The sequence below is a fragment of the Chlamydotis macqueenii genome, chromosome 17 (genome assembly GCF_036417535.1).
Source record: "Chlamydotis macqueenii isolate bChlMac1 chromosome 17, bChlMac1.mat, whole genome shotgun sequence".
Lineage (NCBI taxonomy): Eukaryota > Metazoa > Chordata > Aves > Otidiformes > Otididae > Chlamydotis > Chlamydotis macqueenii.
The window spans coordinates 10,188,198-10,213,119 of NC_141572.1; the positions used below are offsets into that span (position 1 = coordinate 10,188,198).

The window sequence follows — 24,922 nt, forward strand, 5'->3', positions numbered from 1 at the left end:
AAGAAATGATGCAGCTTTAAATTTAGAAAATACCTGTGTATTTAGATGAGCAATTGTGAGATGATTCAGCTGAATTTAAATACTTTTTAATTAAGGTTCTTAATTTCAATAAAGGCAGACTGAACACTAAAAAGAACTATTAGTGAAAGCACTTGGACTTGTGAAACTTTGAGAATTAAAATATCTTTAAATTAGAAGGTATGAAATCTCTCTGAAGCATGAAAAGAAAGCTTGCAAGACAAGGCTCTGAGTCTGTTTGGGAGGCTTGTTACTTTTCAGCCTTTGAGCTACTAGTGGCACGCTCCAGCGTGAGCAACTCGGAAAAGATCAATGAGAGTGAATTAGGGTTTTGTGGTGGTGAAGGTGTGTTTCAATGACTACGTAGTCATGTTGGTGTTTTCAAAGGTTTGACACAAAGCTGTTGTAAGTTATTTGGCACTTGGCTTAGTTCACCTTTTTTAGGCCTGATTTCATTCACGTTAGTAACAAAGCTCTTATTAAAATACAAGGATCATTAATTAATGAATCAGTTTGGTAATCATATATTGTCTGAAGTAAAAGTAACACCTCAAGCCCTAAGACTGTTTTGTTAGAATAATTTCTTCTGGCATTAGGTAAGACATAAATTCACTGACAATCTGAATAAGTGTATGAAATGCCTGGTTTTGCTAGACCGTGTATTTCTCTGAAGATAGTAATTAAAGCTGTTTTTATCCTTACTCTCTCTTTTCGGAACGGCCGTTTTCCTTTAGAATGTGTAATTCCTTTTAGTCTCAAACTTGTGATGTGTAAAGTGCTATTTCCCCTGCCGTTCCCACTAGGCATGCAATGTTAGTGGAATTTGCAGCAGTGATTGCCCTCAATTCATCTCTCTGGTAGACTAAAACTTGACTACTTGCTCTTGTGAGCATACTAAAAAGTGCTGGGAGGGTTTGTGTGGCATGTGCCTGCAGCTCTCTTCCACTTAAGCAGTGGAGACTCATGGAATTTGTGTACTTTTCCAAATCGACAGCAATTGATTCTAAAAATAGTTTATCCCAAAGTGGTATATTTGGTGAAATGGTAGAAACAGGCATATTAATATCTTAAACAGGGAGTTTTATAAATGGGAATTTATTTCTACCCATGTCCTCTTACATTTCTATAAAAATAATCAAACATAACTTTTTCCCACCTTTTATAAAAGGTCTGTATTCAAACCCATAAGAAGAAACAACTCTGCAGTTTGCCTTTTACTACTCATTGGATTTCCAGTCTACCAGAATATCAGAGGAGTTTCTCCAAGTATCCTACCTTCTTTGTAGGCCTTCTGGTCAAAACTCATTTTCAGCAGTATGGGTGGAGCAGGATTTAGTGTAGCTCTGGCTGTTTACCCGTGTTTTATGCTACAGGCCTGATGTTTGCTTCTGTTGGGTATGAACAGAGATTGGATGTCTTAAATTCCAGTGCCTTTCATAAATCCTATCCATACCATTTTTTCAGCTTGTGATATATTGGTGATCATTCTGTTGCTTTCATTCATTTATTTATTTCTTTATTTATTTTAAATTGACTACTTCCCAGGAATAAGTGATCAGATTGTGCTGTCCTTGGGCTTCTCCCAGCATCTGAATTTGAAAACCTTCAGCTCGCCCTATAGTGCACACCCTTGCCTAATGCCACATTCTTCCTTTATAAGATATTTCTCAGTACTGTTTTCTAGACCTGCTTGATCAGAAACAAGAACACTGGAAAGTTTCAACAAGCTGAATTCTCAGGGTTTTTTTTCCTCCCCTGAGCCTGAGGCCACACTCAGCGGTGGACAGCTGGCCGTCCTGGTAGCACTGGTGATGGGGCAGCGGTTGCAAGCAGTGGCTGGCAGTATGAGCTGCCCTGCAGTTCATGGCAAACAGTATGATTTTACATGTTTCTGTGTTCAAATGGGGAGCCTGATTTCCTAGAAACAGTCTTGCTAGGAAGCTAACTAGACATTGCTCAGGATCAGCATTTAATCTTGTGTGCTGTTCTAAGGACTTCCCCAGATAGTGTATCAGGAAAAAATGTGCAGACTTGGAGGTCGTTTGCCCCGACACATACACAATATGTCATCTTTGAGTCTGCAGAGTCTCCTTTGTGGAGCCAGCTGGAGGTATGGCCAGTAACTGATAAAGCAGCAGCCACAGAACGCTGTTTTGCAGTGATTATAAACATCTTTGTTTTGTTTTGCCAAGGATATTGTGTTTGGTTGAAGTGACTGTTGACATTTATGCACTTTTTAGTATATGTCCTTTTTTGAAGCTAATAATGATAAAACTCTCTGATCGTTTCCACACCTTTTCTGAGCCCTTGTTGAACTCCTGTATGGTGCATCCTTTTTACTCTACTTCGTGGCAGTTAAATTATAAGCTCTTTACTGTCAGTCTATTTCTTTGAATTGTGCTCAGCACAGCAGGATGCGTGGTTGGCATCTATTTCCTAGCGTAATACAATTGGTAATGCAAAGTGTGGAGCTGCTTGATCTGAGAAGAATCACTCCTCTCTGGGAAACTTCTGAACTGTATTTCCAAATCTTTATGCACAAAACTGGATTTAATCCTGAAATTCTCTCACCTCTTAAATTACCAGATAGAATTAAAAGCTTTCAAGCTTTTAGTAGGTAATATGCTGAACAGAAAATTTGAAGCTTAGAGGACAAGGCAGCTTTTAATGTAAATTTTGAGAATCTGTGTGTTTAAACAGGAGCAACTTAAATCTTGGAACAAATAAGATATGACACAACCTGGTTGCTTCACAAACAGTTCAATTTTAACATAATTTAGTTATAACATATTACAGTCAATGTCTTCTCTCTTCTCACCCTTCTTTTTTTTTTTGGCGCAAAGCAGACCTTGGCCTGTATGGCAGATTGCAGTTTTTCTTCTAGCTCCTCCAAACACAGTTTTCCATGTGGCGTTATGTTTGTTCCCCCATGCAGTGCTGCCCAGCACACATACGTTCTAGCCTGTTCCCGTCTCAGCTGGTGCCTGCTCTCACTTTTGTGTGGTCTCAGCTCCTTGACTCACGTTCCATTTGCACTGCTTGGCTTCTTGCTTCCTTTTACTTAGTCCAAATGATGGAGCCGCTGAGGGGGATGAGAAAGGAGCTTTGCTCTGCTTGTGTGCTTGGCTTCCCCTAAAGAGACACAATGTGTGAAGATGTTGCTGAGATCCTGTGGATACATGCTGCAGAATAATCTCCATGCATGTGCATGGAAGAGTATGGGCAATGTGACTGAATTCCTTCCAGCCTCTATGAATAATGGGCAAGCAGACTTAAACTTGGTTGCATTTGTCCTCTCCGTTTTCTGTGTCCCCAACAGGAACAGAAAAACTTGTGGAAATGGCACAAAGCTTTTAAAATGAATAGCAGGGCTGTGTATTGCAGGCTGCAGGGACAGCACTTGTTTAACTAAAAGGCAGTTAGAAATGTAAGTGAAGTTTCTTTCCCTTCCAGTATCTTAATTTTTGTTATGAACAATTGTTGTATTGTTTTGATTCAGATCTGAAAAAGTTTTCTAATATAAAATGTAGGAGGAGCCATCCAGCATGGCGAACTTCCATTCTTGGATAGAAACTGCAAGCTTTGTCTGTAGCTTGAAGTTTCAAACAACTGAAAACAGAGAATCAGCAGTGTTGGGCAACTTTCTTGATGTATAGCACTATACTTAAACTGTAGTCGTGCTAGAGTGAGTTAGACAGCAACTGTAACTTGGAAGGAGCTGGGTAATTACTAATTGTGGCTTGGTCCATTTGGAAATGGGTTGAAGGATGCTTGTGTTCACTATGCTCTTGTATTTGAAGGGAGGAAAAAAAATTTGCACCCCATGAGTTTTTCTTTGAACCCATTTGTCCCTTTTCCTTACCAGCTAGCAAGCAAATTACATATTTGGTGAAATTGTGCAAAGTCAAAGGAAACAGAACTACCTATCTTGGCTAGTAAAAATACTACTGTTGCTGTTATTGCTTTTGGTTGTAGTATCTGGAAGAATAAAGGAATTTAAAAATAGCTGATTTTCCAAAATTCGATAGCTTTCAGAATACGGAGTATGCACACAGCGGTGAAAATGATGGCTTGTCTGTTCTGAAACAGTCAAACATGGTTAGATTGTGATCTTCTGGCTTAGGTTCTTATCTTAAAGCTTAGTCCATGGCACTATTAATTTATTTTTAAAGATAAAAATGTTTTTATAAAGGAAGTACATAGAAAGCAAAGTACATAGAAAATTATTCTACCGAGTATTGAAAAAGTACAACAGAAAACCAGTCCGATTACACCACCAGAATCTGCAATGGCTTTTTGTGGCAGTCAAGTGACTTAGAAACTTGTTAGCATCTCTGTCTTTATTGCCCTGGAGAAACTTGTCATCGTTGCTTTTCTCAGAAACCAAAAATTCAGGTCAAATAGAAGCAATTTAATATTGGAAGAGCACCAGTTCATTAAGCAGCTGACAGTGTTGGGCTTGAAGGAGAAGTGACTTGTGGAGGCTGCTTTCTGCCTCCTCAGTCCTGCCTGGTTTCAGTGGCGAGTCTGCCGCTGTGGGCGGATTCTGAGGAAGGAATGAGTGTCCTGCTTCCTGGGTGAGGAGGAATTGAGCTCACTTTGTGTGAGATCTGTGCGGCTATTTTTCAAAGCGTCTGGTATAAATGCTGTCAAGACTTCAGTCCAAGTAACCCTTTCTTAACCTCACATGTTAAAACCTGTGAACTTTTGCTTTATTCCTAGGGGACGTAGATTGTTAAGTCCTCGTGGGCGTTCTCTTTAGCTGTGGAGGGTCAGCCATATGGTGTTGCATCTGCTCTCACTTCTGAAAGGGAACTAATTCTTTTTGTGTTTGGTTCTTCCTGGTTCTTTGGGTTTAGTTGTTACCATTTAATGCCACGGGAAAATAGAGCTTCCCAAGATAAGCTGGGTTCATCTTTGATAAAGCATTCAACATTAGTCAGCGTTACTTTTAAAGTCTTACTATAATTAAAGATTATTATTTTAGTGTCTCAGTATCACTCTGAAAATAATGTTGTAAATATTGCTACTGAACCATTAGGATTAATAACAATTGCATTCTAAAACTAAAAATACCATTGGCCTTTAAAGTAATAAAAAATAGTCACTGATCTTCACTGTCAAATTATTTTTACCATTTTGTGTCCTTTGAAATGCACGCTAACTGAATTTCTTGGCAGAAACTTCTTGCCTGTGATAAGTAGTGTATTCTGATATTGAACAGCAGAATTACTACTTTATTCCTGTAAGGCCATGTGAGTGTATTATGCACAGCCGTTTCTGATGGGTGATCTCTATAAACATGTAATTCCTAGGATAACGTGATAATTAAATATCCCTTGCTTATCCCATTAACCCAGGGCAAACTCAGTCTGCTGGAGACAGATGAGTGCAAAGCTAATCTGCTGTTCCTGGGCTCCAGTTATTGATATTTTTCTCTTGCTCATCAGTGCTAACATTTTGTTCCAAGGAGTGCATTGTTTGGTGGATCTTCTGCAGGTTTTTCCCCCCAGGTAATAACACTGAACAGTCCTTAGCTGTGCGTTTAAATTACCATGAAATTGCTGTGGACTTCGTGCTTTTTAAAGATAGTCTGAAAGGAGAAATTTTTATTGGCGTAGTTTTTAATGTATTTCAAACAGTTGTGGTTAAACCTGTTGAAGACAACTATGTAGCTCCTCTTTATTTGGCACCATGACTGGTTTATTTGGTTTAGCTGGGCTAAATAGAGCTAATCAGCTTTAAAGGAAAATAAGCTGATTTTTTTTTTTAATAAAGAAATGAATGTCTGCATGGCTCTTTCTGCTGGTTAAACTCTGGTACCTTTAATAACATTTAGTAGTATTAAATAACATGCTAGTAGATATTTCTAATGCTTACATTCTTGAGTTCTTAACTTTTTCTTTTTTTTAAGGTTAATCCCTTGTTTCCAGACTAATCTTTCTCTGCTCATCTCCATCTTTTTCAAAGGTTTCTCCCCACCACCATGCTAACCTTCCTACTTATGATCTTGCTAGTTTTTCTGTCTGTGGCCCATCCTGCAGGATCTCCACCTGAACTGTGGTGTGGACCTTGTTAACTCCTGGTAGGCACGTGGAGCCCCCCAGCCCCTTTTCTGGAATAACATATCGCACTGTGGTGTTCTTAACTTACTGAATCCAGTTGTCACGCACACCTGTTAGAAGCCCTGACACTGAGATGAGGGGGGGTGTGTATTTTTTGTTTCAGAAATAACGAACTAACATTTCCTTTAGAAGCTTGAGAGTGAAAGAAAAGCCTTGTTGTTCTGACTGAAGATAGGTTTCTTTTCCTGGTTTTAATTTTGTCCTAGATCTCAGAGAATATCTTGGAAAATGCATTGGAGAAGTGTGTCCTGTTTATGTCCTTGAAAGCACAACTGAGAAAGCAGCTGGAGAGTGGCTAGTTCTGTAAACAAGAACAGATAAAATGCACTGGGACTGATGCATTTGCTGCAGCAACTGAAATGATGAGCGTCAAGTCCAGTGTACAACTGCAAGCTGTTGAGAATCTGCCAGAATATTTAGCTTACTCTGCAAGACTCATGTAATGGCTTGTTGGTTCTTTTCAATTGTAGGTATTTGGGTTACGTACCGTGTAAAACAGCCAAGCTGTTATTGCAGGGATCTGCCATCTTTACCTGACTGTGTCACTTATCATATGTCTTGAATTAAAACCCAGGGAAAGTTTAATAAAATTACATCTACCTTTGCTTGCATCTTTCACCAGTACTGACTATTCCTTCTGGTCCCTAGGCTTGACAGGGGAGCAGCGAACTTACCATGGGAAGGAGAATGTTGACTCCAGGCACAATCGAGGGAGAGGAGGAGAGACAACCCGCTTTCACACTGTCAATGTGGCACAGCCTGTCCGATTTAGCAGTAAGTTGCAGACTGGGAAATCTGGGCCATCTTTGTGATAATAAATTTAGCAATTTAGAAGATTTTTTAAAGGAGAAATTAATCTGTTTTTCTCTTGTGTAGCTTTGGACCAGATTTTATTTATGTGCAGTGCTTTTAAAGGTTTTTGTACATTTCTTATAAATGTCTTGTTATATTGTGTAGTTTATATAGTAGGCCAACACATGCAAAGAATTCTACTTCCCTAGTAATCCTGTTTTTGTGAAACCAGAGTTGCAATTTTCTCTGATAACTCATTGCAATTACAGAAACCTAAGCCTATGGTTTAAGTGATGCTTTTGGCGTGCAGCAGGGGCGATTGTCTAGCCCTTGTCTCTTGACATGAGCTTGCGTGTAGGATTGTTCCCCTGGAAAGTGGGAGGAAACCAACATTGATTGCTCTTGATTGAAGTAATTTTGAAGATGATCTTAAAGATGTTGTGCTGTTGTTAGTTAAGTGTATCTCTGATGTTGTGAGTTCTGTATCCTTTTTAATAGGAAAAATATTCTTTAGGATGGGGAACTTAAGGAAATTCTTCACTTGCTTCTCTGAAGGCAAAGTCTGTCAAGAAAGCGTGTAGCACTTGGATGGGTTTTACCATGTTACACCCGTCAGCCAGGATTCTTCAAAAATATCATTTCTTTGTCATCCTACCCTCTCACCTGCACCACTGCTAGTGCCACTGTTGGTGTCCTGGTCCCAGTCTGGTCTAAATATCCTGCAAGTGTCCTTCCCACTGATCATAGCTCATAGTGACTGCTGCCTCTGAATCTCTCCAGGCCCAAATCATTTAAGTTTCCCCTACCTTTTTGCTCTTATCTTGGTTCCCTGTTTGCTCCAGGGATGTGGGAATGTGAGACAGCACTGATTAGTCTTTGGAGGGAGGGATGGGACAGGTTAGGAGGAAGACATGGAGAGAAGACAGTATGGCAGTAATGGGGAATAATTGCTTTGGACTATGATGGTCTTCTGAAAAAGACAAGTAATTAGCAAAAGCAAAAATTCACCTTTTTAAATTTTATTTTAATTTTTTGGGTCAAAAATGCTTATTAAAGTAGATACACTTGATTTGTCTTGGATTCAGGTACCTAAATTATGTTAGTAAAATTTAAAGAGGACAATAAAGCAATTTAGAAATGGATACAGCAATATCTAATATGCTCTGCAGTGTAGTTGATACTGTGTTCTGTCTCATCTTAGTGATGTGAACAGTAGATCTTAAAAGATCCATATAAATGGAGAATAAGGAATGATATTTAATTGAAGGGCTTCAAATCTAAGTTTGTATATCATTATTGATGATAAAGATCACTGAGAGCAGGAACTCTATGAATGCATGCCACAAACATAAACCAGCTTGTGAGTTTAAAGTTCCTTTCTTGGGTGCTGTGCAAAATTAATACTGCAAATGCAGGTGCTAAAATTGTATTTCATGTCTGTTTTAAATTTAGTCATTCTGTCTGTGATCCTTGCTATTAGTTACCCATCACCTCCAAGAATGCCAGTCAAAAGCCCATGGGTCTGTTTAATCCAGAAGTGCCTCAAGGCTTTTGCTGCCTATTCCCTCCATTGAGTTAATTGAGAGAAAGCAGAGGCAGCAGCTCACATTATCACTTTCTTATTTCCTAAAGTCTGCTTTGCAGTTCTGTTTTTCCAAAGCAAACAATTTCCCCAGAACCCCCATTGTCTTTAGTGGTTGATTATGGGAGCAGGATTATGTGAATACTACTGAGACTGTTTGTAAGAGTAGATTGAAAACTTAGCAGCAAGTTGGGCTTGTTGCTAACCACCTAATTGAAAGACAGAATCATTAAATTGACCACCTCTGTTTTTCTTCTTGCTACTTGTTTTGACTTGGATTGAACGAACTGATTGGATTTATGAAGATGTGAGGGCAATATCTTCCACAGTAGATAATCAGTCTTAATTAAGGACTTTAAAGGCTTGTCACAGTGCAATGAAACATTACTAGGAGTTACATCTTTTAAAATACATTTTAAAAAATTTTCCTTTATCAAATGCTGTAGTAAAGTGATCTGTAATGCACGCATCTCCTCCTGGTGAGGTGAAGTATTCATAGTATGTTGCGGGTACGTGTCCAAGTGATTATGCATTGCATTGTCATAAACTGATTAGGATGCGTTATCTTGAAGATCCTAATTTGGGGGGAATGGTTTCCCTTCTATTATTCATGTTTCCTAGGAAAGTGCCCAACAGGATGGCACCACTATGAGGGCACAGCCAGCTGTTACAGAGTGTATTTAAATGGGGAGAACTACTGGGATGCCGTGCAGACATGTCAGCGGGTGAATGGATCCCTCGCCACCTTCACTGCAGACCAGGAGCTCAGGTTTATCCTGGCACAGGAATGGGACTTGGAAGAAAAAACCTTTGTAAGGAAGGACCAGCGTAGGTGAGTAGGGCAAAGATCTCATTACGTGAGAATGATTTGCTTAGAAAATCTAATGATAAAATTGATTTCAGGTTAATAACCTATTATAAGCATGCTGATTGACTGTTTGGCAGTGGCCATCTGTATTTTTTTGTATTCAGGGTGTCTCAGCAATGCACTAGTATTCTTGAACTGCAACAGGGAAGGTGAATTTTACAATGTCTTACTGCTGCACTACCTTGTATAGAAATAATTCTTTAAATTTTTCAACAGAATTTTTGTCTGCATTATGTACCAGTAGCTCTAACAAAGACTACAAATTTGAGACAAGAATGAAGTAAAAAGCCATTTTGAGCTGTAAGAACTATGTTCTGGTGACTTTAGATATTTCATTCTGTTAGTTCACAACAAATATAATTCCTTTTTTTCACTGTGGATATTTCCAGTCTCATGAGCTGCCATGACAGATGACCAGAAGTGATTCAGCAATGGTCTGTCTCTGTCCCTGGAGAGTTAGACGGTTTGATCCAGAACAGTGTGACATAAGTTGTATATCTTTATAAAATATTTGACTTCTGGATGCTTCTTTTTGTGATTTTTGGGTTTGAGATACTGAATGGCTGCCATAACAACAGAATAAGGTGCTAATTATGAGTACAAATAAAAGACATGGTGAGTTATCATTTGTAAACATAGAAAACTACCAAGTATTTTCTTCTGTTTCTCAACTGTAATCTCTCTTTGCATTGCCAACGTATGGGCTGAAATGTTAGGGAAAAAATAATCAGAATATTTTGAAAGTTAGCTTTTGAGTATAAAGACACTGGAAGGTTCTGTGTAATTTATTTTAACTTGTTAGCATGCTTTTAGCTTGTATCTTTAAAACCTAACAATTTTTTTTTTGTAGGTTCTGGGTTGGATATCAGTATGTGATCACCAATCGAAATCACTCTCTAGAAGGACACTGGGAAGTGGCTTATAAAGGTAGGCCTCTCAAATGGTTACTGAGTTAAATGGCCGATGGAAACTGTCTCTTAAAGCATGAATATTATTTGCAAGAACAACATAACTGTCAGTGGCAGTGTTGAAATAGTGTAGGGGAACTGCTTCGCTTTATGATACCAAAACGGAAGAGTTTGATACCTGATAGACATCTTATTTTCAAGTGCAAGAAGTTTCATAGTTTTTTCACATGATGTTTTGTGGAAAGAAAGTGTTTTTCAGTTTTTTGGGGGCTTTCCGCTTGATTAAGCTGAGAAAAAGCTTCGTTCTTTGCTGAATGTCTAGATGAACTGCTGATTCCTGATTCTCATATTTGCACAGACTAGTGTAGGATATCTAGGATATCTGGGGGTTTTAGCTTTTTAAAAATCGGTAGATTTTTATACAGTTAAATTCTGATTTTTTTTTTTCCAGAATTTTTTTATTTTAAAGTACTTCAGATAGTTTATTTAAACCAAGACAAAATTTGCCTAATCCTAGAAATCCCTGTTTATATGAAAAACAAATAGGCATCACTGGCTGAACTTTTCTGATCGCAAAACAAGCAGCTCCCTCTGCTGAAAATGCAAAGTTATGTTTCTCTAATTAATTCAGTTGAGGGATTAGTTAATCGTAAAGTCATTGTATCAACTTTTATGTGCAGAATTGAATGCTAGACTGGTAACAGAAAATTTAAAACAAATTTTTTTTTTTTTTTATTTTAAAGCACTGGCACTGTGAATTCCATTTGAAAGCTAATCTGAATAGTTTTCTTCTCATAAAATTTTCAGTAATGTAAAATCTGGAAAGAAAACTGTCCATTAGGTACAGATACATAATTATTAACAGAATTTTTCTGAAGAGTTGGGTCTTGAAAATGACTTCCTCTTGATACATGAGAAATAGTAGAACTCTGCATAGCTTTCTAATAAGAGTACTTGTTTACTGTGCTGCCATGCACAAAAATATTGATTTCTTTTGTTGTCTGAGTAAACAGAATTGACTGAATATTCAGAGGAAACTGCTCCTTCTTGTGGAGACAGGAACATTTTCAGTGAAGTGAAGCACCTAAAGATATCTTTGGACAGCAGGGAAAAGGAGGGAGGAAAGTCCAACTTTTTCTCATAATAGGGATTTCTAGTCTGGACAAACCTGTTTATATAGGTAGGTTTCTCCTGTGAAGCCCAGGAGAAAAAAAAAACCAAACAAACCAAACCAAACAAACATTTTCCTTAAAAGTGCCTTTCTTTCCTTTTTGGAAAGTTGGCTGCACTGCCATCTGCTGACAGAGTGTTTACAATCAGGGAGACAAAAATTATAGAAAAAGAATGACACCTATTTTTGGCCTAAGTTTTATTTAATTTGATACATTAAGTAAATTTAAGCCTTCCTAATACCAGATATTCTTTTGTTTACAAGCTTTCTATTTAGTAAAGGGATATTCATATGAATTAAAGTACATACTAGCATTCAGTAGCTTCTGAAAAACTTTACTTAAGCTTCATTGACTTGTAGCGAGACAGACTCTGAACTCCTAGTATCTATTTGAAAAGTGATTTAGAGTCCTATAGCTTGGAAATTTTAATCCATTATTGGGAGATATGGAAGGTAAGCCCTCAAAAAGTGATAGCAGAACCTAGATGCATTTAAAAAAGAAAAATAAAAAATCATAGCATACATATAGATAGCAGAGTTTGAAAGGACCATCATGTGAGAAGACAGCATAATATGCTAACTGCAAGAGCTGTTAAAATCGATATTTAAGCACACAGACTTGGAAAGTAGGCTTCTGAAAACATATAAAATAGGCTAACTTTCACAATTGCTGTGTCTTGGTCTCCCTTTATTTCTGCAACTTTACATACCAGCAGATTTAATGGTGAAGCGAGATACTGGTCAGAAACAACATTTTTAAAGTTATGAAATGTCCTCTACACCTTTTGCACTCTGTGGAACCCATCACAGTACAGTCTTGTAGCAGTTACGTGAGTTGGAAGGATTGAATAGTCCATACCACCGCTGCAGCAGCAGAAGCGACGCAGCCTTGTTCTCTGCGTGGCCCCGTTCTGAACGCTGAGTGAGCAGCATGAGGCGTAGGGGAGCAGCTCTGCAGTGCGCTGCGCAGGACAGATGTACATACATCTCTGAAGCACTAGTAGGTGCTTGAAGTGCCAGCTGCAAGATTGGTATGGGTTCTTGCTGTGCAGGTAGCAAGCGTGGCCAAACTCAGCGTTGTTTGAAGGGGTGCATAACTGTTGGCAGGCAAGCCCCACGGGTCTCTGGAAAGCAGCATTTGTAGAGATATCAGAATAACACTCCTACTGGTGCAGAATGACGAAATTACCCAGTACTTTGAAAACTCAGCTGCTTCTCTGTGTGAGTCACTCCTTCCTTCCTCGCTATTTGCTTCCCCTGGAGGAGTGTTGCTAATGGAAGCTAAAGCTAGAGGACAGTAGCCTTGTAGCAGAATTGATGTGCATGAAATGAGTGACATTAGAGCCTTTCTAAAGCTTTGCATACCCACAGGCTGCTGATACCAATGCATCTTGTTCTAGGCTCTTCAGAAGTATTTTTACCCCCTGACCCTATCTTTGGTACGGCTATGTCTGAAAATGAAAACATTCTTTGTGCCCAGCTTCAGTGTTTCCATTTTCCTACCCTTCGGCACCATGGCTTACACAGCTGGTATGCTGAGAACTGCTATGAGAAATCTTCGTTCCTCTGCAAAAGGAGTAAGTTGGTTTTAGTTCAGTGTTAACTGTGTTGCATGTTTAAATATGCATATAACAAATACTGAGGAAGTTCCTTCGTTATCTTTTCTGCCTTTTGTCCAGTGAATTAAAGAAAGAGGGGGGTAAGTTAAATTTCGGATTGGTTTAAATAAATAAGAGCATCATAATATGTGTTTGTCAGCCACAGTACAGATTTTCACTAAAAAATATTATTAAGCAGCTATATCAGCCCCAAATAAAGTATACTTGGAAAAAAAAAAGTTTTAAAAAAGCACCTTATTTGTAAATAACACTCTTAAATTATTAACTTCACATGAAAATGAGGAAACACTTATTTCTGGTTTATTTTGAATATAGCAAATTCTATTAAATTCTTCCCAGCCAATTCCAGAACAAGAGGGGAAAAAAAGGCAAGTGGAGCTACTGACTTAAAGTGGGGGGAAAAAAATGGCTTTCATTCTGTATCTTGCATTTCTTTACTCCAAAAGGCGTTATACCAGCAGAGATACTGGCAGTATTTTCAGGTAACGTTTAAGATACGTGATATAGATAGTGCTTCTTTGCAAAAGGAGATTGAGCTGGACACCTCCTCAGTTCTCTTCTAGTCTGAACTCCCACTGGGGCAGTGGAAGTAGTACTACCTGGTTTCCTTTTTTAGGCCTGGCCTGATAAGAGTGTCCTTCAGGTTTGGTCCAGAGAAGATCTGGCTTTTTGTTTAAGTACCTGGAGAGAGGGAGGGAGCTGCAGCAGGCATTGTTAGCGAAGCTTAAACTTCTCAGACCACTTGCTTTCCTGTGTCTTGGAGAGGATGCCTGAAAGTGTGTCAATTCCATTAAATACTTAAAACGCACTTTGTCAATTTTGAGCAGTAAATCATCGCTGCATGCCTCCAGACTATCCAGTCTTCCCCACTCCTTGGAGATCCCTTCTCAAAGCTGCTTTAACGTGAAGATGTGGCTTTTGACTGGTGGTCTGTTTATGCTTACCAATCACTTAATGTGACAGAATAAACTGGACTCTTGTCTGGCAGCCTCACAGACACTTGGATATTGATTGTGTTTCTGCTCTAGGCCAGACCTGCGTTGATATCAAAGACAACATTGTCGATGAAGGCTACTATTTCACTCCAAAAGGGAACGATCCCTGTTTGAGCTGCACATGTCACAACGGTGAACCTGAAATGTGTGTGGCCGCTTTGTGTGAGCGGCCCCAGGGGTGTCAGCAGTATCGCAAAGACCCAAAGGAGTGCTGCAAATTTACATGTTTAGACCCAGGTAAGAGTTGGCTGCTATGGTTTTGTCAAGAAAATGAATTCAGTACTCAGCTTTGGTGATCTTCGGGTATAACTTTGTTTGAAATGATGCATCCTTTCAATATCTCGACATTGTTGGGTACAAATTCCTTGTGGGGAAAGGTTTTGAATCATGGAAAATTAAACACTTCAGACTGTGGCTAGAAATAATGAGTAATCCTTGATGCTGTTTATATAGGAGAAGCAGTAGCTTGTTTTCTGTATGGAGGCTGACACTACTGTGGGTTTTTTGTAGAACGTCCTTTGTCATGTTTAGTTGTCATGAGAATAAAATACTTTTGAGCACTAATTAAGGGTCTTTTTCCGCATACAAGCGTTTATATATGTGGAAGGCTGCATGCAGGGATCACGTGGGAAGCAAAGTTTTAAATTATATAGAGTTTCGCTAATAATCAGGACATGCAACCTTGCTTATTGGATTTGGCATTTCAGTGCAGCTTCTTGTTTTGAATCAGTAAAGTCTTCAGTTGGCTGACTGAACTGTTTGTCAGTCACTCTTCTGGGATGTAAGTTTGGCAGGGGTTGTTTTTCTGTAAGGAGACTTATGGAAAAAAACATATCTTGGCATTTACTGTGACACTGGTCAAATACTGGAGCAGGTTGCTTGTAGAGTCTCCACCTGGGGCAATATTCAACGCCCAACTGGACTCTGTCCTGGGCAACCTACTCTAGCTGATGTTGCTTGAGTAGGACTTGGATGAGATGATCTCAGGCCATCCCTTCCAACCTCAACCATTCTGTCATACTGCTATTTCCTGATTTTTTAGATGAACCTAATCTTACCTGAATGCATTAAACTATTGTTCTGAACTCTTGTGGAAAACACAGGTCAGCTCTTCCTGTCAGAGGCTTCTATTTCAGTATGTTACAAAAAAGGGGTGCTTATTGGCTTCCAAATTTATGTCTGTCGTATTTGTCTTAACTACAGAAGTTTAATGATTAAAGACCATTGGCTGCTCCTTGCTGTCATTCAGACTTGTTCTGAGGGTTAAGCTTAACAGGTGTCGGTAGCTACTGTTGCAGATTGGTCAGTGAAATGGGGGAAAAAGCAAGAATCTTCCTCCCACTCTTATCAGCTGAGTTAAGACTTTGTCTTTGCTTTTTTTATCTTCAGGAACAGTGTCAGCAAAGCATCATCCCGCAGACAGGATAAGATGACCTGGAATAACCTCATGCTGTGTTCTTTAATCCTTGCTTGTTGCTGTGGGTCTTAACTATTTCATGAATACTGATTTGAAGAATGTATTTTACCACATCCTTTCTGATCCTTAAGCTCCTTGTTCTGTATGGAAGCTAAATAAGACACTTTCATTATACTCTTGCCTGAAGTGTTCTGGTTTTTGTAGTAACTTAGTTTTGGAGAGAAGAATCATCAAGCAGTTGTCAAACTTCCTTTGTAATGAAGTTACTTCAGCTAGTGATAAATACTGAAATTTTAAAATGAAACATTTCAGTTTTCCTTCTGGGTGTTTATAAATGATTCTTCCAGATGAAAAAAATTAATGAATTACTTTCTTTAATCAGCATGTATTTATCTTTGCCCAATTCTTACATATATCTTCCCTAAGCTCTGTTGCAAAGGAAAGAAAACAGTTTACTAATTGGCAGTAAGTAAATTAATCACCCAAGGAGAGACACAGGGGGAAATACATCCTGCTGTTGGGTTGGCAGGTAATCAGCTCTTGCAGTGTGAGTGGGTGAGCAATGATTACAAGCGGATAACAAATATTACTCAAGGACTTGGTAGTAGGGGAATTTTTCAGTGGTAGGAGTAAGCTGAGCAATCACAGCTATACTCTCTTGAAAGATGCTTCTCCTCATTTAGTTGAAGATAAATAGCAGAGGAAAATCTTTCATGTACTAATGCTGAAACTGAAGTAGTCTGTCTATTACCACTCCATGAACGTGGTAGAAAATATTTTTTTCTCTGTGGCTCTTGTTTAGACAGACCTGCAACTCTTACTTGTGAAAAGGTAGTTAAAGAAATAAAATACTTTGAAAGAACTGATGGTGCTGAAGCTTTTCTAGTGACTACACTGGTGCAGTTACAGGGTATTGCTACTATATTGAGTGTAAACCAGCCTTTCTGAAATAATTTATTTGTGTTTATGTGGGTTGGAAATCTCTGTAATGACTTACCTTGTTCTGTACAAGCTGAGTCGTTATCTTTTTGTAATCTAGGACTTTACCTGACAATAGTTTATCCAGCCAACACAGGTCTGTGGTGTTCGGAAGGGTGTGTTGGTTGACGTGTGTGACTGCATTGGTATAAGCTCTGACAGTAAGAGTTGCTAAAAGGTTTGACAGCACAGAGGCTTTTGTGCCGCACAGCCAGATTTGAGAGGGTGTAATGTTCAAGCTGTATGCATAGTGCACTATTAAATGAATTTCTTATTGCCAAGAACGTGTTACATAATAAATACCAGCCTGCTAGCCATGTACTTTAACGATGCCTAAATTACATGGATTTTTCTGTTACTAACATTTGTAGCAAGTCAGTACTTACAATTTTTGTGAGGCTTTTGGCTTTCTTTTGTAAGGAGTCTTTGATACAACTTTAGCTGCTGTTAGTGAATGGAATAGTGTTGAGAGAGCTTTTGCAGCTGTGGTAGGTGGGGGGAAAAGGAGAGGTGGCCAGGATCTGACTGGCTGCTCTAGGAGGTGTGGTGGCTGGGGAGAGGGGTTCGTACCTGGTAGTGCTTGTGTCCTGTAGCAGTTGGTGACCAGATTGTGCAGCCGCTTCATCTGTTTCTTACCCGCATCTAACTGGGTGCGTTCCTTGTTCAGACCTCTTTAATGGGAAATTGGTGCAAAGAACACAGCACAGTCATTTTTCAGGTCATTTTTCTTTGTGCACAGTATCTGTATGTGCGATGCTACGTAAGCATAAGCAAGTGTGATTAGCTGAATTGTGAAAAATTAATACCTCTCATGTCTGGCACTGGTAGAATGGTGATAAATTTGCTTGTAACAGCCTTCCAAGTGTGGATCTGGTTAACAGTGGTATAGACTGCTAGGGTCCTGGGTCTGTTTCATGTTTTGCCACTTGCTTTCTGTGTGATTCTAGGAAAAGATTTGATCCCTGATTACCTTAATCTCTTCAGTTTCTGAAAGATTATTATCATGTTGATTCACCTTTTTAAAGTATTTTTAGTTCCTATCAATTAGTGGTGCTAACCAATGTACCAATGATGTAATGGGTCTTAGATGACCACATCTTGGTGATAATGACGATTATTAGAGATTTTGTTGTTGGAAATGTAAAAGTTCAGATGTTGGGAAGTCGTGTAGAAATAGTGTGTCGATATGCCAGTCCAGACTTACTGTCCTATTTAGTATAACAGCATCAGCCATGCCAGAGAGACAAGTGTATGTGCAAAATGTTGTTAACCTTTCCTTTTTCCCATTTTCAGAGACCTGAAGCTTTCAACGTTTTGTCCCTTTTGCTGATTAAGATGTTTTTAGAAACATTTAGATCTTCTGACAGTAAATAGATAAATCATCTGATGACTCATAATTTTCTTACATTTTTGAAATACGGAGAAGTGTTAAACCAGGCTAATGAATCCCCATTCTGCATTTCTCTCTCTGTTACTGAAGAAAAATGAGTCTTGAATAAAAGTAACGGGCTGCTTTTATATTTTTTTACATTATAGATGGTAACAGTTTGTTTGACTCAATGGCTGGTGGAATGCGTCTGATTGTCAGCTGCATTTCCTCCTTCCTTATCCTCTCTCTACTGCTTTTCATGGTCCACCGGCTACGCCAGAGGCGGAGAGAGCGCATAGAGTCTTTGATTGGAGCAAATTGTAAGTAGCCTGTATCTGTAATGAGTTTTGATCTAAGCAGCGTACGTGCTTCAGAATAAAGAGGGTAGAAGAAATACAAATCTGTGGAAGACGTCAACAGAAGTCTGGTTATAGATTCTCATCAGTACTGTACCCCAGTGTAGCTCTGTGCTGGCTGCCTTAACTGGTCATGATTTACACAAGTTTTGGTTCTCTGAACCACTCCATATTCAAAGAAAAAACTTATATTGATGCTTACCTTGTGCCTCGTGCTTTTATTAACAGATTGATGTACGTAAAGGTGAGAAATATGTCATGGTCTGGCTTGACTGTGCCTGTGTTTATGTCGTAGTAGATTCTTCAAGCTTGAACTTTTTTAGACGACAATGGAAAAATATTTTTTGTTTGTATGTGGTCCGCATCTGAAATATCTTCTGTGTGTGAATGATTTCCTCAGTTTGAAGAGGTTAGATTCAAATTTAGGTGTGATACAGAGCAAACAGGCTGGGAGCAGGTGGGCCTGGGTATCGTGTAACTGCAGTGAGTTGACTTGTGTAGGTTATGTAGACTTTTTTAGGTCTTCAGGAGACGTGAGTTCCTTGGATGTGAAAAGTGGAAAGAGGTTTTGAGGTCTGCTGTAAATTGAAGAAGAAAACATAGGATAAAGTCACTTACTTCTTTTTCTTGTCTTCAAACAGTGCACCATTTTAACTTGGGCCGCAGGATGCCTGGTTTTGACTACGGTCCCGATGGTTTTGGAACCGGCCTTACTCCACTGCATCTTTCAGATGATGGGGAAGGTGGGGCATTTCATTTCCATGATCCGCCTCCACCCTATACTGCTTACAAGTATCCAGATATTCAACATCCAGATGACCCACCTCCTCCTTATGAGGCTTCTGTAAATCCAGACAGCATCCTTTGTTCCACTCCAGGTATGCAGGCAATAACTTCTGCTTTATTCCTCTTGGCTAGGGGGTAGCTCTTTTAAACTAGAATCGTGTGTTTTAGTGACTGTGATGGGAAAATACAATTAATGATAAAATCTCCTATTTCTGCAATGGAAGAGTCTTTTGTGAAGATGTATCATTAGGCTGGTTTTTCCTCAAAGGTTTTTTGGATCGCCTAAGTTACAAGTGGAATCCATGCTGCAAGCATGGATTTAACTCTTAAACCTTGCATGTTTTTCAAGCCTTACCTTGGATGGGTTGCCTAGTTCGCACTGTGCTGGTACATTTTTATGGTCTTTTGGAGATAGGTTTATAGAGATTGGTATTAAGAAGTAGAACAAATGTCAAGTGCGAGAGATTTTGAATAAAATACATCCAGAGTCTTCTCTCCTTCCAGCTTCCCCCACTCACACCACCCAAAAATTGACCAAAAATACCACTTTCTAATGATTCAGTGCTCTTCAGTTTTGCAGCTGTGGTATTCACATACTGTAGAAATCGTTCTAATTTGGGATTTTATAGCAGCATATCTCACAAGATAAGTGAGCCTGATTAGTGCAAGTATCTTATTTATATATTGAAGTTTTATTTTTGCTACATAATTTTCTTCTTTTGCAGTGTCGTCTCTTTGTGTATTAATGCAAACCAGGAAAAACTCGGATCTTCCAGAAATACAGATAGTAAATCTATTTGGGAATGTGAAATTACATACTTCACGTTCTGATTCTGCTTGGTTTTTGTCCCTTGCAGATGGAGCTCTTACTCAAACTGTGCAAAGCAGTCCTCCATCACTAGGAAACTGTGATGTATCCCCACAGCTTACAGAGGGATCGCTTCCTCCCTCGGTTGGTCCTTCTCCAGTGGAGCTGGAAGACTCTGCTGACAGCAGCACCTTTCTTGTCCCTCCCGACACACCCCTAAATGAAAACACACCGGCAGAAACTCTTACAGACAGCCGTCACAGCCACTGTTCTCTCAATACCATTGTATAAAGGAGTAAAACGCCGACTGCGGGTCAAAAAATAGTTTTAGCAACTGTTTGCACAGACAAACACTAATCCATGGTTTGAACTTCAGAAGGAATCTCCACTTTGGTTTTCGAACACTACTTTTATGTTCTAGATTAGGATTGTGCCTCTCGTTTTTTGACTGTCGTTATTCATTCACTAATCGGTTTGTCCTGTAAATATGGATTGTAAAACTGCTCTTTTTTTTCCATTGGCTATGGAAAAGAGTGCAGAGAATTCCTTTGACTTCTAAGGAGGTGAAAAGTATGGGTAGGTGTGATTTTTTTTTTGTTTGTTTGTTTGGTTTGGTTTTGATTTTTCCTTAACCTGAGAGGAAACAAAATCTACATCAGAAGAAAGCTGCTTGGAATTGGCTGGATACCACTGGACCCAGGGAACAGATGATGGAAGAAGGAGGGTGGGGGCAGTCACTACTCAATCAATTGCTTTCTGTCTTGCTTTAGTGCTACACTTGTAATAGGCAGAGAAGATGGCACTACAGGGGAAGGGGCTGGGGTCCTGTTTTACAGAGTGGGAACACTGAGGAGCTAAAACACATGCCACCAAGTGAGAGTTACACAGTGTAAAACATCTGTGTGTTTTGATCTGCTTTGCTGCTTCAGAACACCGTAGGGACTGGAGGATGAATGATCTACGCGGTATGTGACAAGTGGGTACTAAGGGAACTAGGATTTGCAATTACAATTATTGGTTATTGGTAGCTGGAAAATCTCATGTTGTCAGGTAAACTTCTGGCCATAAAGAAACTTGGATCTGTGTAATGCTTGTGTCCCTTCAGTAGAATCCTCACGCGTGTTAGGTAGTACTTTAGGGAAGAGGTGGGGAGCAATTAACTTTGATGCAGTCTTACTTCACTATATGAATTCCCTGTTTGTTATAAACCCATAAGGAAGATCGACATATTTTTCTTTGTAGTTTAACTCCTTTACAGTGCACAGTTGCACAAGACTGGCCTGGATGAAAGACCATTGTTATTGCTTTTCTTATTGCATGCTATATTTAGCATGTAAGTGTGTTCCCTCCCCTCCATTTCACTTACAATTCTACAAATACCGTTTAAAGACAGTAATCAACATGCAGTAGGCATGATGTTTAATTCTAATTGGAAAATTGATCCTTATCTGACCCCCATAAATTGCCAGCCCTATTCTAGGGAATTCCCCTGTGCCCCCTGTGCCATTTATCCAGGACCCACAGGGGTTTATGATGAGGTTAGTGTACTTAAATCAATAAAGCAGTTTGCTCCACTCTGATACGTCATCTTAAATTTCCCCCTCAGACTGAACTCTTTAAGTTAATTTATAGATGCCGAAAAGATTCATTCACTCCCTCACTAAACCCAAAGTCAAGCACTGTTGGTTTTGATAATGAGTGTAAAATAATCTTTACAGGTGATTTTAAGTTTAAGTTTGGATTTCAATGTACAAATAATCTACTGTTTCCCTCCCCACCCTTCTCTTGCCTCTGCTTCTCCTTGACTTACTGTAGCAGTCAGCAGATCAGATGAGTTATAAGGAATTTATAAAGAATGCCCCTTGTGAGTGTTCTCCTGTTACCTTATGAAGGGTACAAGCCTAGAGGGAGAGGGAGAAAACACTGCATGGGGGTGTGTGTGATTTATTTTTCTAGTAATGATGAGAGAACCTACTTGTATGACAAATCCTAACCCACTGTTGTGGTTTCCCAGTGCAGCTGACTCTTTCCCCGTTGAATATGCTGCTACTTTCTATTCTGTCTTGCCCGTAGGCTTATACTGTACTTGGGGATTGGTCTTGACAATTCAACTGCTTTTGCACAGAAAACTGAGAGTTTTGTTATTGAGATCATATCTGGTGTCTTGACATTCAGACACTTGTTAGCGATCTTGAATCCATCGGAGAGCATGAATCACAACTCGGGTGCGCTGCTGGCAGGCGAGTGGGAGGAAGCACTGTTGGGAAGCCTCTCCACCCGGGGCCGTACCGTCGCCCACACCCTGCTCTCTGGTTTGCCTGGCTCTAACAGCAGTGGTATGAAATGAGAGGAGCAGTTCTCCACCCTGTGGGATCTCTTACCCTCTCCTCCTCCGAGTTCGAGTCCTGGTCTAATGAAGTGAATGGATAGCAGTAGTCAGAACCAAGCGTTCAAATTATTGACCATTTCTGAAGTATGAAAATAAAGCGGGTTTTGTGCATTTTTGAGCACATTCATACGTTTTATACATTGTATGTACTGATTTTTTCTTTAGTTTTATAGGTACGAATGCGTGTGCGTGTGTTTCTGGGTGGTGAGATTATATAAATATATATATACATACTGTAGATGGTAACCTTTGTGCTGCGTCCAGCTAGGTGAAGCTAGGCACTGGGATAGGCTGTTAGGGTTAATACTTCTCTCAAGCTGGCTACACCCTGTCGTAGGACAGGCTGTGATAGTGTACACTGAAGTAGGACGCAAAGTCTATGCTACTACAATCTGTTCCTGAAAAATATTTTATTAGCAGTGCAAAATAGAAAACTTCCCGTTTCTTCTGAAGCCAGGTGGAATATTTGTTCTTCATAGTATCCTAGCGCAATAACAAAAGGCCTTTTGGCTTGGTTTAGTCTCTGAAGCTGTATTTTGTGGCTGAGGTGAACAGATACCTTACCTCACGCTTCTCCTAACACTGCGGGAATCTGTTCAGTATTTTTTTAATCTTACTTTTGGTTCTGTGGTGAATTTTCTTTGAAAATAAGCTCTGTTACAACTGGCAACTTCATGGTGGCTTCTGGTTGTAGCTATTCCAAATGGAGGCTTCTTTATAAAAGCCTCAGTGTGATGTTTTCCTCTTTACTTCTGAGCCTTCCCCACTTGTATATTGGCATGGAGGCTGCTGTTTTCTCTCTTTTCCCCCATCCTTCTTCATCTTAACTGTAAACAAGGGAAACTTTGCCTTGAGCAGAGCAGTTCACTAAGTACAGCTTGCTTACCTCTCGGTATGCTTCTAATTTGGCAATAAAATTGACGGGTTTCCCTTTTTAATGTAGCTTTTTCACATTGAGTACTTTCTCTTGGAGTAAGAGTCTTTGTAGCAGAAAACGTCACAGCTACTCAGACTTCTGGACCAACTAGGGAAGAGTTAAGTTTTCTTGACAGCAATTGACTCCTCAGCAAACCTTCCTTGCCCTTGGCAAGGTGACTGGTATGCAGTTTGTCCTGAGCACCAATTACAGGGTTGATGCTTGCCTGAGGAAGACCTTTCTGTTCTGATTGCACTTAAATTGATGAGATCTTTGGAGTTATTTTGTGCATTGATTTTTTTTTTTTTTCCCTATCACCTTCACTTCTCTGGATGGTTTTCTTAACTACTGATGCATCCCAAATGTCCCTCCAGACCCAGTGGGGGAGATGGCATTGCCACATCATTCCCAGCAGTACGCGTGAGCAGAGTGTGTGTTTCTCTTGGGATGTCCTTGTTTCTCTTGGGATGTCCTTGACCGCAGTCGTCATAAAGTCGCAGCGCTCAGTTCTGTGCAGGGCTCACACCTTCTGTTGCGGCCTCGGACAAAACTGCCCTCAGATTCCCCACCGTTATGACGCGCTGTGGTGCCATATTTAGGTCTCTGCTGTTCCTTCAAGAGCAGCCCTAGATATTCCCTTCTGTCGGTGTTATCGCCGATACCTGTACACAGTCTCACAGCAGCCTCTAATTTTGTTGCTAGGCGAGTTGTAGAGTAGTGTTAGCAGGATGGTGGGTTTCATTCTGTGCTAGAAGATCAGAACTGTCATTCAGATATGCAGAGAGCTTGTCTGCGTCCTGTTCAGTCTGGTCTAGTTTTGAGCCTCAGACTGTTCCTTCACCCATGCATGCAGGACACTGATCTAGAAGAAGAATGAAGTAGGTGGACTATTTTTTTTCTGAAGGCTTAATCTTACAGCCAGCAAGTGCTCTGCCTCCACGGTTGTCACGGGGTGATGGCCTGTTCACGTGTCTCTTGTTTCACTTGGGAATAAAATGTTTTTGTGACCAGTAGTTACTGTTCTTTTCCCATCTGATGTTAAATGAATTCGAAACTCTTTTTAAAGATGTTTTTGTCTTTCATATGTGGGTTTTCAGTGGCAAAGCACTGAAGATTTAATGTTGCCTCACACAATCCATAATGCAAGTCTCTCTTTTTGGTTGCTGAAACATCTCTTTTTTTTCTCCCTAGCTAAGGAACATGCAATATATAGAAATGTATTTTAAATTTCCCTTGCAAGTTGGGAAATTAGAGCAGATTAGTGTAGAGGAGGCAAATCAAAGTTCATACATTTTGCTTCTGATGTTCCTCAGTTCCAAATGAAATACACGTTTCTCGGGAATGCTTTTGGCATAAAGATCTGCTTCCCCTGACAACACTACCTGCCTGCTACGGTACGACATAGCTTTAATTTTCCAGTATTGTGCACCTTGAACATTGAGTGGGTTGGAGTCGATGCCAGCGGAGATGCTGTGCTCGCAGGCTGCGTGCGCGGCTGTGCTGCGCCGTACCCCGAGTGCTGGGCTGGCGGATGCCTGGGAGGCTGTGAGAGAGAATGAGCCACTGCTTTTTACCTTCTCCTGGAAAATAATTTTAGCCAATGCTGCATTTGCAGGCTTCTCCTGTGTAGTTGGTTTGTGACTGGACTTAACTGTGGCAGTGTATAAAAGATTTTGATATTCTGTGAAATACCATGTAGAATTTAAATTTGATACTATAATAATTCAGTCCCTGTGACACTGGTTTTTTTGGTTTTAACTTCTTTCTTTGGGGTTGGCACTAATCTTTTTTTTTTTTCTCAAGATGCTGTGAGAAACATTTCATC

At 39.7% G+C, this 24,922-nt stretch overlaps 1 protein-coding gene across 2 annotated transcripts in view; it reads left to right on the forward strand.

Annotated features, from left to right (window-relative positions):
• The window catches only part of DGCR2 (DiGeorge syndrome critical region gene 2), a 45,565-nt gene extending 23,273 nt beyond the window's left edge, over positions 1-22,292 (forward strand). Inside the window, exons 3-11 of one of the 2 annotated variants that reach the window (XR_015260396.1) lie at positions 6,792-6,917; positions 9,139-9,349; positions 10,236-10,312; positions 12,865-13,041; positions 14,112-14,315; positions 18,010-18,162; positions 18,840-19,076; positions 19,842-20,768; positions 21,866-22,292. Coding sequence is in view for 1 of the 2 variants with exons in the window: in XM_086761241.1 (XP_086617367.1) it covers positions 6,792-6,917; positions 9,139-9,349; positions 10,236-10,312; positions 12,865-13,041; positions 14,112-14,315; positions 18,010-18,162; positions 18,840-19,076; positions 19,842-20,083 (1,427 nt within the window). In the remaining variant the exon portion in view is untranslated. Of the gene's footprint in view, positions 1-6,791; positions 6,918-9,138; positions 9,350-10,235; positions 10,313-12,864; positions 13,042-14,111; positions 14,316-18,009; positions 18,163-18,839; positions 19,077-19,841 lie in introns of both variants that reach the window. The other variant, XM_086761241.1, reaches the window with a different exon arrangement.
• Positions 22,293-24,922: the final 2,630 nt, after the last annotated feature.